Genomic DNA, 18,071 nt, shown 5'->3' with positions numbered 1-18,071 from the left:
AACTGTTTATGAACCACAAGATAAATTTAGTGTTTATGAAGGTCCACTGTGATACGATCAACATGATCCAAATGTGCAGTTTCTAACACCAGCATTGCCTTTTTAAAATTCTTGTCACATGGTTTTGATCATGGCTGACTATTTTTTGCCACGAGCTGATAGCAGATGTTACATTTATGTTTGTCTGTTTAGTCTCTTTCTTAAGACTTGATCATTGGAAAAGATGCTAATTATACAGAATGAAAACCAGTCAACACATTTGTAGGAGCTGTTTGTGGAATAGCAACAAATATGCAGCTATTTATTGCTGCAAAGTTTTTTCCATATCTGCATATTTTTCTACCAAAACAAGGTGGTGTAAATGCCTCAATAATCTGTGTCATTATATTTCTTGCTCTACTGAAAGTAAAAGAAAGCAAGGGTAGTAATGAGCTGGACCAGAAAGAGAGTTTGTCTGAGGAACAGGAAGTGAAAGGAAGGAACAGGGATTGTTGTGCAGTGGGTGGGACTCACCTTCATACCTTCATGATGTGGGAGGAGTCAGAGTAGTCAGCAGAAGGGGGAGGGACCAGGCTGGTTGGGGAGGCAGGGGGACAGGCGGAAGGCACTGGGCTGCAATGCAGTGAAATTATGGGGGGGGGATGTCAAAACAAAACATATGACATGAAGCAAATGAAATAGGAATTGTGGGACAGAGATGTAGCTATACTGTCCTCTCACAGAGCCACAAGGCAAAATGAATCCTTGCTAATAAAATTTTTGACTATCAAAAATATGGAATGAAATGAAAGAAAAGTATGAAGGAAAGTCCAATGCATGATTTTAAAATTATCATGATTTTTTTTTTTTTTTTTTCACATTTTGGTTGTCTATAAATCTAAATCTAGAAACTGAGATCAAAGGCATGATGAATAAAACTATATATACTGTATTTATTTAAATCTCTCTATTTATACTGATGCTTGTCCTCTCTGCCTCTGTCAATTAATATATGTTCTGATGTTTAAAATTTAGTGATGATAACAAACCTGAATATATTCATAGTAATTAAACAGAGTAAAATCTCAATCTAGAGCAGTTCCCCAGTGAATCTAGATGGAACTAGACAGTGTGCTTCAGTACCAAGGTCACACATCTAGATGTTATCTAAAAGCTATCTGAAACAGATTGTAATAATAAAAATAAGTCATATAATCATTTATATTATAATTTTCTTCTGCAAAATAACAAATTTAATAGTTCAACAAAGTCAAAAATAACTCAATTAAAGTGCAACCTCAGCACTGAAGTGTGGTGAAGTGTGCATTGAGGACATTGAGGAGCATGTGACATTGAAAGGGCATGAGAGTCAGACAGTGGTCAGACAGTTGGGGTCACAGCTCGCCCAGGCTCCTCAGGGCGGCAGGCTTCCTCACCGGAGAGCAGCCGGCTACGGCGGGAGGCCTCGGCAGCCAGAGCGCAGGAAATCTCGATGCGCTTCTCCTGCTCCTGAAGCTGATGTTCTGGGTTACTGGGTCCCTCCACCGGCCCGTCCAACACCGGCACCACATTTTGAAGGCTGGCGAAAAACAGATGAGATATCAATATTCAATAAAAAAAGATATATATCCTCAGGTGTATTTAGAGTCATTTCTTCAAGTATTGATGGCACCGCACATGGCAGCCATTGTGCTTGGCTCTCCAGTTGTTTTAGTGTTTTTGTTAGTTTTTAGTTTTCGTGTTCTGTCTATTTACCAAGGAATAACTGCTGAACATTCGGCAGAACACTCCACAAAATCTCCAACCAGTTTTCGATTATTCAGATGTTTTGCTGAACATAGTAGTTGGCGGAGCCGTAGCGCTGTTTAGACGCTTCAGGACGCGCTGACGGGGGAAGCGAGCCGGCGCGCTTGTGAAGCTCAGACAGCGTGGATTTCGAATGCCGTTGCCTAGCATCCATCTGGCTAATCTCCGCTCTCTACCCAACAAAACGGACAAACTCCTTCTGCTTTCCCGGTTTAATAAGGACTTTTCAAACTCTGCTGCTCTGTGTTTCACGGAAACCTGGCAGAAGGACACCATTCCAGACAGCGTGTTACTTCTGCCTAATTTCACGCTGATCAGAGCAGATCACGACGCAGAATCAACGGGGAAATCACATGGCGTCGGGACATCTTTTTACATCAATGAGAGGTGGTGTACAGATGTAACTGTGTTAAAGAAAATGTGCTGTTCAGATCTAGAAACGCTTTTCATCAACTGTAAACCTTTCTATTCGCCAATGGAGCTCTGCTCCTTCATTCTCGTGAGTGTCTACATTCCACCGCAAGCGCACGTGAGCACAGCTTTACAGAAACTCACTGATCTGATCACAGACACAGAACAACAACACCAGGACTCTGTTTTAATCATTCTCGGGGACTTTAATAAAGCAAATCTCTCCCGCGAACTGCCAAAATACAGACAGCATGTTACATGTCCCACCAGAGACAGTAATATACTGGATCACTGTTACACAGCGATAAAGGACGCATATCACTCTGTTCCACAAGCAGCTTTAGGACTCTGATCACTGTTTGGTTCATCTTATTCCAACCTACAGGCAGAAACTTAAATCTGTTAAACCTGTATTAAGGATTGTAAAGAGATGGACTAATGAGACAGAGCGGGTTTTATAAGCCGGCCTCAACCTTACGAGCTCACAGAGACTGTAACATCATATATAAGTTTCTGTGAGGATATGTGCATTCCTAACAGGACTCATCTAACTTATAACAACGACAAACCGTGGTTCACTGCAAAACTCAGACAGCTCCGTCAGGTCAAAGAAGATGCTTACAGGAATGGGGATTGAATCTTGTGTTCCTGTCATTCTGTCGCACTGTGGAGCTACTGTCACTAAAACAAATTCCTCGCATGTGCAAACATACCTGGCAATAAAGCTAATTCTGATTCTGATTTCACCTAGGAGGAAATGCTGCCAAAGTGTACTCAATGTTGTTCCAAACCAAACCTGTAACCTGTTTTCCAAAGAACACAAAAGTGAACTTTTGGATTTTTATGGTGTTTTTTATACTTGTATTTTGACAGCTTGACCTCATTTTAGAAGTTTGAAAGTCCCTAAGTTGTTTGGCAGGTATGGTTCGGTTTATGGCATAACAACAAAAGTTTTGGACAGACAGAAATAAAAATACAATAAAGTGTACTCAGTGTGCAGTGGATGAGGGCATGATGTGCATCATACTTTGATTTGGCAATCAGTGTCTTGATTCTTTCAACTTTCTTCTGTTTCTCCCGCAGCTCTTCTGGGCTGAGTGGTGTACTGGGCTCAATGTCCAAGTATCGCTCAGGGATCAGGACTTTATCCGGCATGGACAACTAGAGAAACAATGACACAAATGTCCTTGCATATCTTTCACATCAGCCATTATTAAACTGAACAATGTAGAACAAAAACGGTTGTTCATTGTGCAATGTGCAGTGCTGCTATGTGACTTCTAACCTCTTTGTTGAGATCCAGGTCGTAGTGTTCCGGTTCCACCTGTCGTCGCAAACGAGCAATTTCCTGCCTGGGTGACTCTACACCTTCTCCCCTCACAGCCGCCTCAAGATCCTTAATATCCACCTCATCAGTTGTTACTCTCCTCCGCACCTGGATATCAGGAAGAACAACTGGCTCAATGCTTAGCGTGACTTTTAATGCATTGCAAAATTGTTATATATAATATTTTTAATTTGCCTTACACCCAGTGTTAGGGAAAGTTACTTTTAAAAGTAATGCATTGCAATATTGCGTTACTCCTTAAAAAGTAACTAATTATGTTACTAGTTACTTTTATGGAAAGTAATGTGTTACGTTACTTTTCAGTTACTTTTTAAATCTGGGCAGGGCTTGCTTGCTTGTTTTTAATAAAAAAGTTATTTTACAAATGTAAAAGCCCTTTCAAAACAAAAGTGAAATGAATATGCCTCAGACTGAAGGAAATGTAAATTCATGTCTGTACAGTAGAGGGCACAGCTCACACAAATTGCATGAAGAATATGACGCAGGAAAAGAAAGTTCAACACTATTCAGCAATAACAAAGATTACATACAAATGTGTCATTTTTGCTTAGTATGGTTGAATTGCATCAGTAGCAAAGGTCAGTAGCAAAGACATTGGTTAATAAAATGGGATTAAATGCATAAATGAAATTTGTCTTATTTAACATACCTAATTAATCGCAGATTTATATAATATTCTGAGTTTGTATTTGACTGTTTTTATTGATTTTGAGGAACACTGTTTTTGTGCAGGTGAGATCAGTAAATACATGTTTATATTTAGTCTAGAACTACAGTAAGATCATACTCACACACAATGCCTCTGCACTTATACTCCCGATTTCTCTCAACTTGGCAACACAAGAGCTCTCAGTCAATACTGGAGTTACATATTTGAAAAAGTAACTCAGATATTTCCTTCTAAATTAAAAAGTAATGCATTACTAGTTACTTTAAAAAAGTAATCTTATTACTTAACTTGCGTTACTTGTAATGCGTTACCCCCAACACTGCTTGCACAATTGAGAAATTGTGTTTAATTGTTTTAAGCATATACTTGACAAGCAATATATTTATTAATTAATTATTATATTTTGAATATATTAATAATATATTTTGCAGTCTTGCTACTTTTCATGCAAATTTCAAGTTTAGATATTTTTATAGGATTGATTTTTTTTCTTTAATGTTCTTCTTGTTCTTTAATGTTCTTTAATGATCTGACCCTCATAAATAGTAGGGATAAGAATTAAGGCAAGACACAACATGTAAATTGGTTTTAACTTATAGATATAAAACAAGTTTTAACTTATAGATAGATATAATCTGATTTTAAGCAGTTGATTAATCACAGCATGTTAAGACTTTTTTTGATAAGACTATTGTTTTATACTATGTTAAGGCTATTTTGATAAAGCCAGGGTCAAAATTCCGGTTTCATTTTGTTGACGTATTAGAGTTAATGTTATGTGTTATACATGTTACAGATTACTACATTATATAGGTTATATACTGCAATTTAAAACATCTAATTTAAATCTACAGAAGAAAATAAAGTGTAAAAAAATCAACACATAAGTGTGTAATCTGGATGTTTTCTTTCCTCTAGTCTAAAGCAAAAATAGCACAAAATCTCATGGCACAGAATGTCAAGCACAAAATCTAAGTGGTTTTCCTAGTGTTTTGCCCGTAGTGTCTCAAAACCATGAGCTACTGGTAATAATAAGGTGCACTGATAACCAGCCAGATTTACAATAACAAGTCACTCTTTCAGTACAGAGAAAAAAAATGATGTTTAACAATATGACACTAACCACTCTGTAGTTAGTAGAAGATTTGTAGCCATCAATGTTCTGACTGCCGGAGAGGTTGAGGCTGCGCCTCTTGTCTCTGACGGAGCTGCTCTGGTTTCTTCGTATCCTCTCATTCTGTTCCTCCACACTCATTTTAGACTTTACCTCTGCGGGGAACACCGCACTCTTTGGCCTCTCCTGGGACACACATACAGCACCATTATACGCTGCATTTATAAAAGATTATCTATAATGCCATCTAGTCCTATACATACTGAATCTGAACCCATAATTTGAATCTGTAACCTATTTATATTGATTAAAATTAATGGTACTGGTTATATTTTATAGTTCTTCATATTTTCTTATAAAACGTGGAACTACTATTGTAAACATAAACAATTTACTAGCACAGATTTAACTTACTCTAGAAATGTGACCATTGGACACCTTCCCATTTCTTCGTTGGACGCCATCAGACTTGTTCTTGTCTTGTGATGGCGACTTTGTCCTGGGTGGAACAATTCCAACTGCAAGGAAAAAGTCAATTATAAATTACGCTTTTTAGACCAACGGAGTTTTCTGAGTTCTGAGTTTTTCAGTTGTCCATACTATAACCATAATATAATTAAGTTCATATGCTCAGGAAAGGTCAAGAAAAATATGTGCCCTTTTTTCCTTTGTACCTTTATTCTGGTTGGATTCTGTATCAAAGTCGTTGATCTTTTCTCCTTGTGAGCTGTAGTTGTGCTGGAACAGAACATAACAAATGTAAACCATAGTAAAAATATCCTAAAGGAATGTATAGGATTGCTAATGGAAATTCTGTTGTAATTAAAACCAGCATCCCACCATGTCCTGACAGGATAAAAAAAAAAAATCAATATGAATCTTACTTGATTGTAATCTGATTCCATTCTTATTGGTTTCATATTATGTCTTAAATACCTTTAGCAATCCCATACCTACATTTTCAACTAGGAAACCATTTTTCCAAAAAAATAAATAAACAGTCAGCATGGGGCACAGTGGGGACTTCTACAGTTTGCTCAGCAGCGAGATGACTCACAGCCTGTAAATGCATGAGGTTGTTGAGGCAAATATGACTATACATAAAAGCAATGTAATCATTTTTACACATCACAGCATGCTGTCACCAGCTTGAATAAATGCAACACTAGCACAGACAAAAGCAAGCACAAATAAAACAGGTACTAAGGACAGAAATGGGGCAACTACACAAGTGTGCATATGAAGAAACTATAACACACACACACACGTTGGAGGGAAAAATGGGAGGGCGGAGAGAGCTGTTGGAAGACAAGCTACTCTATCTGATTTATTTATTCCAATATTTGCTATATATTACAATAGATGTTATATTGTGATAGCGTTTAGTTTGAGATAAAGTAATATATGACAAAATCAGAAATATGTAAAATCAAACAGATGATATGAAGTAAAATAATGAAATGTAAAGAAAGGAAAGTAATGAAGTTAATAAGTCCAGGTGAAAAAAAGATGTTGTTGATGTTGTAGTAATGATTATGTCGTGAAAATGGACACAGTGGAAGTATGATTCCTCGATCTTGTAGTGCCGCCGCCTCTCTGAGGTACCTTTCTGCTGCCGAATTCTTCGTCATCCTTGTAGCCTTCCTGATGGATGCCTGAATGGGGGCCCATGCTGCGCAGCCAGGCATTGCTGTCTAAGGGCAGGGGAGGAACGGAGGGGGGAAAGGACTGGGAGGACTCCAGGGGCTGGTAAGATTTAGGAAGTGGAGGTCGTGGAGGACCAACCTCCTGTGGTAGGAAGGCAAGGGAAAAGAAAAAACAGGAAGTTGGGAAGAGAGAGTAAAATATATGGATAGGGAAAGAAGGAAGAGCAAGGAAGAGGAGAGAAGAGAAGGGATAGAGAAGCGGAGAGAGAGCTGTGTATCAGGAGCGACTAAGCCAGGTGGAGGGCGGAGAGAATCATGGGAAGCATATGGGCATGGATTTCTCACCACAACCACTAATAAACACTGACCTGCACACGACCCACACATGTACTTTGTGGTTTTGGCTCTCTGCTAGCAAAGGCAACTGTGAGCTGGGTTAAAAGGCCATCTGTTTTAATATGTAAATACTGGAAATGTGCCGTTCAGTCAGGAGCTGATTCTTTTAAATAAACAGCATGTGCTAGAAACGGTGTAAAACTCGGGGTATATTTTATATTTGAGTGGATAACCTATGAGTACTCCAAACACACACAACCAAGCATTTAAGAGTGACTACAACTAAGTAACAACAACAACAACAACAAAACAGAATCATAGAGCCAGAAAACAGGTATTAGACACAGAAATAATCTTTGAATCCCATTTCAGGTCGTTTAATCATTCCAGTTAAAATATTTATTGAACTCCTGATTAAGCTTTATCTTATGCTAACAAGCCAATAGAGTGCAACAGCAGCCAGCATTTTTCTAATTAATTTTGCCCATAGGGATTTTTAAAAAGTGTTTTTTTAGGAGTTATACGCCACGAAACAAACCAAACAGCTACAAGGTGAATCAAAAGATTACAAACTTTGATTTGAAGGGGAAAATAAACTGAAAATCAGACAAAAGACAAAGGTGCAAGACTGTCTACTTAACAGCCTTAATGAGGGAAAGAACTACAGTCCCACAAAGCACTGTGAAGGATATAATCAAACTGAAAATGAGGAAAATATATAAAACTATTGATTTAAATATTCTAATTATGTATATTGAAACAATATTTTACATTTATTGCAAAATATACAAATCATGCATACAAATATTTAAATAGTTTGAGAGTGTAGGGAGACTGACTCCCGTTATTATATTTTGCAGTGATTCATGGGAGTGTGCAGGTGCTTAAGCTGCAGTTTATGTGTTGCTACTCTCCAGTTTCTCTGCAGAATCATGGGCAATGTAGTATTACACCAGGAATTCCACTGTTAAACATAATTATTTACTAAATAAGTTAAATGCAGGCTGATGACTTAAAGGCATATAACATCAATTAACATCCTCGTAGCTCATAGTAGATCTGTCGTTAAAGTTATCATTTGAAATGTATTCCCTATGGAGAAAATGAATGGGATTTTTACTTCCATAACTGTTGCACTCTACTATGGCATTTTAACAAAATAAAAGCCTTTTGAAGTTATCACCACAACTCAGTGGCAGTTTCTTTAATTGGGCATTTACAGCAAATATAATTTATCTTGAATCGGGATCAATTCAGGCTAAACAAAAATAGTGAGTCCTATGATCAGACTTGATTTAATTAGGAGAAACAGAACAATTTGATATCCCCTTCTGCATTTAAATTAAATGACTTGGTACAGTATATGCTGCTGTATTGTATTCTGTACACACTGTAATGAGTAAGACAGTCTTTCATTAAAGAATAATGCTGTGTGAAATACCTCTGTGGCCAGCTGTTTAGTGGGAGAGGCCTGAGAGCCAAGGACAGGAGAGAAGGGGCTGAGAGGACTTGTCAGACTCACTGAACTCAAGGGACTTGCAGGACTGTTTGTGCTGTAAGAGCCAGATGCTCCACTGGCTACAGGAGACAGAGACAGATAATAGAGTTAAGGACTTATATCATGACGTCAAAAGTAACCTAATATTCTTCCCTGTAATGTGCTCTAGTTTGCTGCAGTTGTATTTCAATAAAAAAAAAAAATCAAATCATGAAACAAATGACACTGCTCTCTGTTTCCCAATTACTAAGCCTGCAATACATACATCAAGCACGGCATGAAAGCGTTGCAGCAGCATAACAGGCAAACAATGTTCTCAAGAAAACTGCAGCTCTATACAGAGAAAATATGGGACAATGTGATGGCAAATCATATATTTATATATTTACTTGTTTATGTAGACTAAATGACTGGAAAAGTCATTTGAGAGAAGCATATATCATTGCGCTTTCACCAGACGATCCGGTTATGACATTTTGATAAAAAATTACAACCCAGTTTTACAAATGAAACATATGCATGGAAGAATCATCCACAATAACATGCATTTTAAAAATGTCATAACCAGAAACTGGTAAGAAAGAAGTTATTCTTCTGCTCTGCGGGACCACATTGTTGAGTGCCAAAATAAGCAGATTATGCATGACTCCGCGCAGTATCAGATCATCTGACCTCTGTGCTTGGCTGTGTCTGTGCCACGAGACGGGTTATTCTTGTGCAGCCCCTCCAAAACATCCTGAACCCTCCAGAACTCCTTCTGAATGTGCCTGTGTATCAGCTCACTCTGGGAGGGAAGCGATTCATTGAAACAGAAAAGACACATGCATTATTAAAGCACTGTCAGGATCATTACAATAATGCATATTCATTCTTATTAATAATTCATGAGAGAATCACAATTACTGATTGCATAATTCATTTCCATTCAAAGGACTTCTTGTCGCATTAAATAGATAATTGTTATGGATCTTAATTTAATATTCAATTTAATTATGTATCATCGAGGTCACCTTTTTACTACGGTAATGCCTTCAAGGTAAATCAATCATTTAAAATGATCATGACAGTGCTGAATGCAATGGAGGTTATATGCAAACGGATAATTGCATGTGCTCATGAATAAATGGAAAGATGGCAGAAGTCATTTAGGGCTTGTGGTTTAAGAGTTCAAGCCAGTGTACCACGTACCTGCCCTCCAGCGTTCAGCTGTTCCCATAGGTCACCATGGATGCTGTTTACTTCATCCTCTAGTGCCTCAAACTCCATACGAGTGGTGGTCAGGGCCTATGATGTACAATTAACAAATGAAATAACATTTATTTAAATCAGTAACACTAGCTTAGATTGTGTTTTCATAACAGTGTAAAATTGTCTGGTTTCTTACACTGGAGGCCTGAGACAGCTCTCCTCTGATGTTAATCAGCTTGTTTTGGAGACTCTCTTTCTTCAGCTGAAGTTTCTCCATGGCAAGCGGCTGGTTTCTGTACAGCTCCATTTCCTGATGTGTGGCCACCAGCACCCCCTCTAGACTATCCTGGAAATTGCAGAAAACAGTCAAGTGAGTAAGGCCAGTATTTTTTAGGAAAAATTAGGTGGTTTAAATTGATCATTTAAAATTAAATATTAAATTAATACTGTAACATTTGTGTAAATATTATAATAAAATATATTATAATAGCATTTTATATTATATTTTCATATATATGTTGAGCCAGGAACCATTAACTAGGAACTCTTAAAAGCAACAAATGTACCTTTTCCATTCGCAAACGATGAACTACGGCCTCCTGCTCTATCACAAGTCGATTCTGCTCACACAAGCGGCCCAGTAGTTTCTGTACAGTGACAAAATGAATTGTTCATGGGTCTGTTATTTGAATGACAATCATTTCTAAAGTTGTACATTTATGCATGTCTTTGATCAGACAAAGTGACTTACACTGGTCTCAATCTCATTAAGTTTCAGCGTGGGATGTAGATCACCGTACACATCATGGAATGGAGGCACCTATAATCAAAGACAATAGATAAAAATGGAAATATTAGTGAAAATGAGTCTTTCTATTTTAATTTGATTTTGGACAAAAGTAAAAAAGATTTAAAATAATAATAAAATGAACAATAAATAATGATACTAATAAAAATTTTAATTGTTATTCATTCAAAACTAAAATAAATAAATACAAAAACTTTAAAATTAATAAATACCATAAATAAATATTAGCCATTGCAATGTGTCATTTGCATTATTCAGCAACAAAAACCATCCCAAATGCTATGTCAATGATAAGCCCACCGTGTGAAGGCTATACTCTGAAAATGGCTTTCTTGCTTGATGGGATGAGTGGATAAGACATACTGTACACAGAGGACAACAGCAAGATAACACAACACACAATGACCACACAATGGAGGATGTGATATTGGGCAAATGAGCACTGGAAATGGCAGGATTCAGATACACAAAGAAAAAATCTTAAAACCAAAGAGAAACTGAAGATTGTGGCTCTCATAGCTGAACTTAAAGGTTAGGGCTTTAAAACCTAAAGCATCAAAACATCCAACATGCCACATCGACCAGGAAGCACAGAGAGAGGCAGGCTCCGTCACAACCTCAAAACAGCCTCGTCTGAGCCTAACTTTGCCGGAAAGAGGCTGAACTGAGGTTCAGTAGCGCAGGAATAGCTGGTAGAACAGCAGCCTGCCTCTCTAGAGGAGTCTCGACTCTCTTACTTGTGAGAACAGTTTTGCTCGAGGATAGGAACGCTCAACCATTCTGTTTACCATGCCGATTAGGTGATCACCATCTGTCATCTAGGGCAGAACACACCATCATTCACCTGGCTATTCCTGACCTTGAGTATGGGCGACTTTGATGAAACCTATACTTGCAATGTCCACAGCAGGTCGAGGATATAGGAGAGACCGGGGCAAGCTTTCACACTATTTTGTGTAAATTTACTTTAGATTCACTTTTTCTCAGATTCTTTGGTCTAAAGGAAGTTCAAAATCACAGCATTTATTTGAAATAGAAATCTTTTGGATTCTCCCTAGTAAAAAAGTAATATATTTAAAATACATTTATTTCATACTATATACAGTTCAAATCTATTTGCTCGAGACTTACTGATATATAAAAAAACGGTAAAACTTTAGAATAATGGTCCGTTGTTAACAAGTAACTATGCAGGATGTAATAGGTAGTACTACATTATAACTTAACTTAATACTATTATCTAATAGAGAAGCAAGATTAATTAAACAGTAAGTAGTAGCAAATTTAGGACAAAGGTAGTTCCTTAGATATTAGATATGTGATAATTCTTAAATAAAAATATCCTCTTTGAGAACTACTTGCGAACTATGACCAACTGATAAAGAATAACCAATTAATTACTAATCACGACAGTAATGTCTTATAAGTGAACAATTGGGTTCTTTGTGGAAACTAATTGAAGAATATGATATCTCCCAAATAAGTCAGCTACAGGTTGAAATTGTGACTACTACTCTTACCAAAGGATGGAGGTTTTCTGTTTATTTCAAACAAAAACATGGAATAATAATAAAAACAATTCATTTAAAAAATGTTAATAATTAGGAAGTGACTGAATTAGTTAACAATTATGAGCTCTAGTTTGTGTCAGTTCAGTATGTCTCTGACTCCAAAAGACCTACCTTTAGTGACAGTAGGCTGGGAAGGACTTTTCTTGAATATAAATAATGATGTTCTCTTGACAAAAACAATTCACATACTAAATGAAGGCATTGACTGCATTTATAGTGTGTTGAGCACAAAACTGCATAAATTCCAGATTATAGTGTCTGGTAAAATATCACTAGTGCCTCACACAAATGTATGACTGTACACTATGTGTCAGATTTAAATATGTTAAATAACGTATTAAATTACTTAGTGATTACTGAGTGGTTAAGCTGTTTTTCACTTTAAAATAATGGTCCAGATCACCAGTAGTTCCTGCAAACTGACAAATAATTAATAGTTTGAGTAATTAGTGAGGGGTTCATGCATTTTTCACTTTAAAGTTAAGTGCTACTAAGGGACTACTAGTGATCTGGACCATTATTTTAAAATGAAAAACGTTAACCCCTCAGTAATTACTTACACATAAATTAATAAGTTATTTAACATTTTATATCTGACACATACTGTACAGTCATACATTTGTGTGAGGCACTAGTGATATTTTACCAGTAGGTCATTTGGAGTAGGATACATATTGAACTGACATAAAACAATCTAAAAAGTAATCTAATTCAATCATGAGCTTGTCAGCATCACTTCCTAATTATTAACATTTTTAAATGAATTATCGTTTTTATTGTTATTCTTTGTTTTTGCTTCAAATAAACAGAGAACCTCCATCCTTTGGTAAGAGTAGTAGTCACAATTTTAAAATGTATCCGACTTATTTGGGAGATATCATATTCATACATTTCCAAGTTTCCACAAAGAACCCAATTGTTCACTTTTAAGAGGTTACTGTTGTGATTAGCAATTAATTGGTCAGCCTTTAAATCCAAGATACTTAAAGTGTAACTGAAGTGTACTTGTTATAGTTCCACTTTAGTACAATCAAATATACTTCGGTATATCCTTAGTTGGACTTCAACACTACTTCCATACAATTAAAGTGCATTAAGTACAAAATCAGTTGTTTCAATTTAGCAGACTTTAGTACATTTTAGTAGCTTTTATTAGTTCGTTTTTTTTACTAAGCACATAAATATGTAAATGTATTTGTAGTACACTTAGCATGAAATAAATGCATTTCATATACATTTTTGTATATTTATTTTTCACTAGGTCTGCCATCAAATATCCTACAACCCGAATTCCGGAAATGTTGGGACGTTTTTTAAATTTCAATAAAATTAAAACTAAAAGAATTTCAAATCACATGAGCCAGTATTTTATTATCAATAAAACATAGATAACACAACAAATGTTCGAAATTAGAAATTTTACAATTTTATGGACAAAATGAGCTTATTTCAAATTTGATGCCTGCTACGGGTGGCATGTTTACCATGGTGTAGCATCTCCTCTTCTTTTCAAAACAGTTTGAAGACGTCTGGGCATCGAGGTTATGATTCCCTGGAGTTTTGGTGTTGGAATTTGGCCCCATTCTTGTCTGATATAGGTTTCCAGCTGCTGAAGAGTTTGTGGTCGTCTTTGACATATTTTTCGTTTAATGATGTGCCAAATGTTCTCTATAGGTGAAAGATCTGGACTGCAGGCAAGCCAATTCAGCACCCGGACTCATCTACTACGAAGCCATGCTGTTGTAACAGCTGCAGTATGTGGTTTTGCACTGTCCTGCTGAAATACACAAGGCCTTCCCTGAAATAGATGTCATCTGGAGGGGAGCATATGTGCTCTAAAACCTTTATATACCGTATGCACTTATGCACCCCAATACCATCAGAGATCCTGGATTTTGAACTGAACGCTGATGACATGCAGGAAGGTGTCCCTCCTCTTTAGCCAGGAGGACACGGCGTCCGTGATTTCCAACAAGAATGTCAAATTTGGACTTGTCTGACCATAGAACACTTTTCCACTTTGAAACACTCATTTTAAATGAGCCTTGGCCCACAGGACACAACAGCGCTTCTGGACCATGTTCACATATGGCATCCTTTTTACATGATAGAGCTTTAGTTGGCATCTACAGATGGCACAGCGGATTGTGTTTACCGACAGTGGTTTCTGGAAATATTCCTGGGCCCATTTAGTAATGTCAATGATAGAATCATGCCGATGAGCGATGCAGTGTCGTCTGAGGGCCATAAGACCACGGACATCCAACAAAGGTCTTCGGCCTTGTCCCTTACGCACAGAGATTTCTCCAGTTTCTCTGAATCTTTTGATGATGTAATGCACTGTAGATGATGAGATTTGCAAAGCCTTTGCAATTTGACGTTGAGGAACATTGTTTTTAAAGTATTCCACAATCTTTTTACGCACTCTTTCACAGATTGGCGAGCCTCTGCCCATCTTTACTTCTGAGAAACTCTGCCTCTCTGAGACATCCCTTTTATATCTAATCATGTTACAGACCTGATGTCAATTAGTTGTTGGATGTTCTCCCAGCTGAATCTTTTCAAAATGTCTTGCTTTTTCAGCCAACTTTTTTGAGACCTGCAGCAGGCATCAAATTTGAAATGAGCTCATTTATAAAAGTGTAAAATTTCTCCGCTTAAACATTTGTTATGTTCTCTATGTTCTATTGTGAATAAAACATTGGCTCATGTGATTTGAAAGTCTTTTAGTTTTCGTTTTATTCAAATTTTAAAAAAACGTACCAACATTTACGGAATTCGGGTTGTATAACAGGCATATCCTATAAAACATAATCAGTAAAAATATGAAACAATAAACAATTCATAAAACAGCAAAACTGGTAACACAGAGAAATATAAAATATTTGACAGAAATTTGACAGAAATTGTAATGAAAATAATTACAATGTGCCCAGAGCTGACTCTTTGATCAAAATTTCAAAACCAACATATAAAAAACACTGCTACAGAAAACACATATTTGTGTTACAGTTCCTGGGATATAACCCCTCGAGACAACTTTCCCATGTGACAACTACGAAGAAGCCATATATAGCAGTAGTTAACATGCAGCTGTTCTAAAATTAGAAAACCCTTTCAAATCAGTGTGAGAACCCGCACACAGAAGAGAAGACAGTGAGAACAGGAAAAATGTTTGAGAGGACCGTGACAACAGTAATGACATGGTTGTTTATGTCTTGAATTGGGCAACCAAACAACGGTTAGTCTGTTCTCTATCATCTCTTTAAAGTGAAGCCAACAATCAAAAGCTCTGTTCGAAAACTTAGTGAGCTGCGTCTGTCTACTGCCTGCTTTCTAAAGCAGCATCCTAGCTAAAATGGAAATTTATTAATAATCTACATTTTCTACATTTAATCATAATTAATATTCTTTTCATATCACTTAGTTGAGTAGCTCACTGGGTTTCGGACGAGAGCTAATATGTGCTGTCAGCATTGAATCTCAGTTGTGGTTGTGGGACCGAGACTCCTACCTGTTGATCTAGGTACTCCAGGTTCCTCTGAAGCTGCACATCTAAAATGTCCTCCTGATGGGTGCAGTGAGGCAGCAGCAAAACCCAGTGTGTCAAACCCAGCAGCAGCATACAGCACACAAAAGCATCGGATGGAGAGACGAGACACAGGTGAGGACAGATACATGCTGATCACGGCATCGCTAATCACAGCAAACCGCAATACATCACACTAATTACAACAGACAATTACACAGTCTCCATCATTCAATAGCCAGGCTAGTACACTTGATATGTTGCACATAGAAATTATGTGTCACATGATTGCATGATTTGCTGGTTCTCTATTGACAAGGCTCCAAATGATGTGTTTCATGCTAAACACATTCACAAATGCTTTAAAGTGTGACTTACCATTTTACTATGGAGCGAAGGGGATGCTGGGTAGTTGTAGTGGTACATTCCTTGGCTGTAGGAGCGTCTTTCTCCAGGGAAATCATACTTAAACACGAAGAATTATGTACTTTAAAGTCATACACAAAGAAGGCAATATAATATTATACAATACAATATAAGTATATATTAAATTATATTATATTATATTTTACTATATTTTATTATAAAAGAAAAACAAGTGTGTGTGCGTGCGTGTGTGTATATATGTATATATATATATATATATATATATATATATATATACACACACACACATATGTATTTATTTATACATAATAAATATACACAGTACATATAATATAATATTCCTACATCAATCGTCAATGATATTACATTATTTTAAATGTCATAAGTATGAATGAAAGTCAAAGTTTAAGAAAAATATAGCAATCAAAATCTAAAATAATCTGGAAATAATCAATCAAATGAAATGCTCTGGTTAATTGGTTAGTCCTAAGGCAGAATAATTTGTAAAATGTCATAAGTAATTTAATGGCAAACTCACATTATGACTGAAAAAAAAAGTTTAAGCAAGATATAGCAATCAAAATCTGAAATAATCTGGAAATAATCATTCAAATGAGATGCTTTGGTTATGGATACTTAGGCTGATGATTCATGGGGCAACATTTTGAGCAATTTTGCTGGTCAACCTTTTTTTGAGCAGTGTTGCACAGGCACTTTCCCCACTGAGAATGGGTAACAAATCTGGATACTTTAGATTGGTTGTGGGCCCTGTGCCTCACCTGGTTGCCTGCTGACGGCAACATAAACCAAATCAGCCTTAGTTGTTTGACAGATGCTTTACCTTAGGTGAGCTCAGTGACCTGCGGAGGCCGTAGACTGAGGGGTCAGCATATATTCCTTCTTCTCTGATTCGGCCAGGTCCCCGATCAAACCTGGCGCTGGGCGATCGGGCAGGTGAAGCAAAGCTGTGTGGAGAGTAGGGTCCTCCCAATGAAGAAGAGGGTGAACGAGGGACCGACCGCGAGCGGGGCTGTATGGAAAGTCGTCTCATAGAGTTCTGCGCTGAGTCCAACTGGGGGTAATAGGCAGGACCCTGCGGTCCTATCATCCACTGAGGGTCACGAGGTTGACCATATAAGGGTCCGTCTCGCAATGACCGCCTTCTCTCTTCCATGGTCCAACGAGGAGGCGGTCGGTTGTATGCAGCCGACATGGAGCAGATGCTCTCAGGTCGCACGCCAGGTGGGTAGAGAGGATAGTCATCTACATATGGAGGGCCGCCATACACACCATAATAGTCTGCTGGCATAGCACGGTTTACTGTGTAGTACCTGGATGGACTAAGAAGGAGAGGAATTATCATTAACAGAAAATTAAATGCAAATGTAAATAAATATACACTACCATTCAAAAGTTTGGGGTCAGTAAGATTTTTTATGCTTTTGAAGGAAGACTCTTATGCTCACCAAGGCTGCATTTATTTGATCAAATACATAGCAAAAACAGACATATTAAGTAATATTATTGCAGTTTCAAATAACTGTTTTCTATTTTAATATATTTTAAAACAGAATTTAATTCTGTGACGACAATGCTGAATTTTAAGCAGCCATTACTCCAGTCTTCAGTGCCACATGATTCATCAGAAATCATTCTAATATGCTGATTTGGTGCTTAAGAAATATTTGTTCTTCTTATCAATGTTGAAAACAGTTGTGCTACTTAATATTTTTGTGAAAACCAAAGACATTTTTCTCAGTATTTACAGTATTTATTTGAA

The 18,071-nt window shown here is 37.1% G+C and overlaps 1 protein-coding gene across 1 annotated transcript in view; it reads right to left on the bottom strand.

Annotated features, from left to right (window-relative positions):
• Positions 1-18,071, bottom strand: part of LOC306857279 (pleckstrin homology domain-containing family A member 6-like) — a 58,116-nt gene that overhangs the window by 3,452 nt on the left and 36,593 nt on the right. The window contains 18 exon segments of the mRNA XM_079397143.1: positions 522-596; positions 599-612; positions 1,416-1,558; positions 3,224-3,357; positions 3,482-3,631; positions 5,338-5,514; positions 5,743-5,846; positions 6,003-6,066; positions 6,934-7,116; positions 8,752-8,888; positions 9,481-9,592; positions 9,997-10,092; positions 10,193-10,342; positions 10,563-10,643; positions 10,748-10,816; positions 15,890-15,943; positions 16,283-16,369; positions 17,133-17,631. Coding sequence (XP_079253269.1) covers positions 522-596; positions 599-612; positions 1,416-1,558; positions 3,224-3,357; positions 3,482-3,631; positions 5,338-5,514; positions 5,743-5,846; positions 6,003-6,066; positions 6,934-7,116; positions 8,752-8,888; positions 9,481-9,592; positions 9,997-10,092; positions 10,193-10,342; positions 10,563-10,643; positions 10,748-10,816; positions 15,890-15,943; positions 16,283-16,369; positions 17,133-17,631 — 2,329 coding nt within the window.

This window comes from Barbus barbus (assembly GCF_936440315.1).
Source record: "Barbus barbus genome assembly, chromosome: 37".
In the NCBI taxonomy this organism is placed as follows: domain Eukaryota; kingdom Metazoa; phylum Chordata; class Actinopteri; order Cypriniformes; family Cyprinidae; genus Barbus; species Barbus barbus.
Note: the sequence above shows the minus strand (reverse complement) of the source record. Positions and strands in the feature narration are given on the sequence as shown.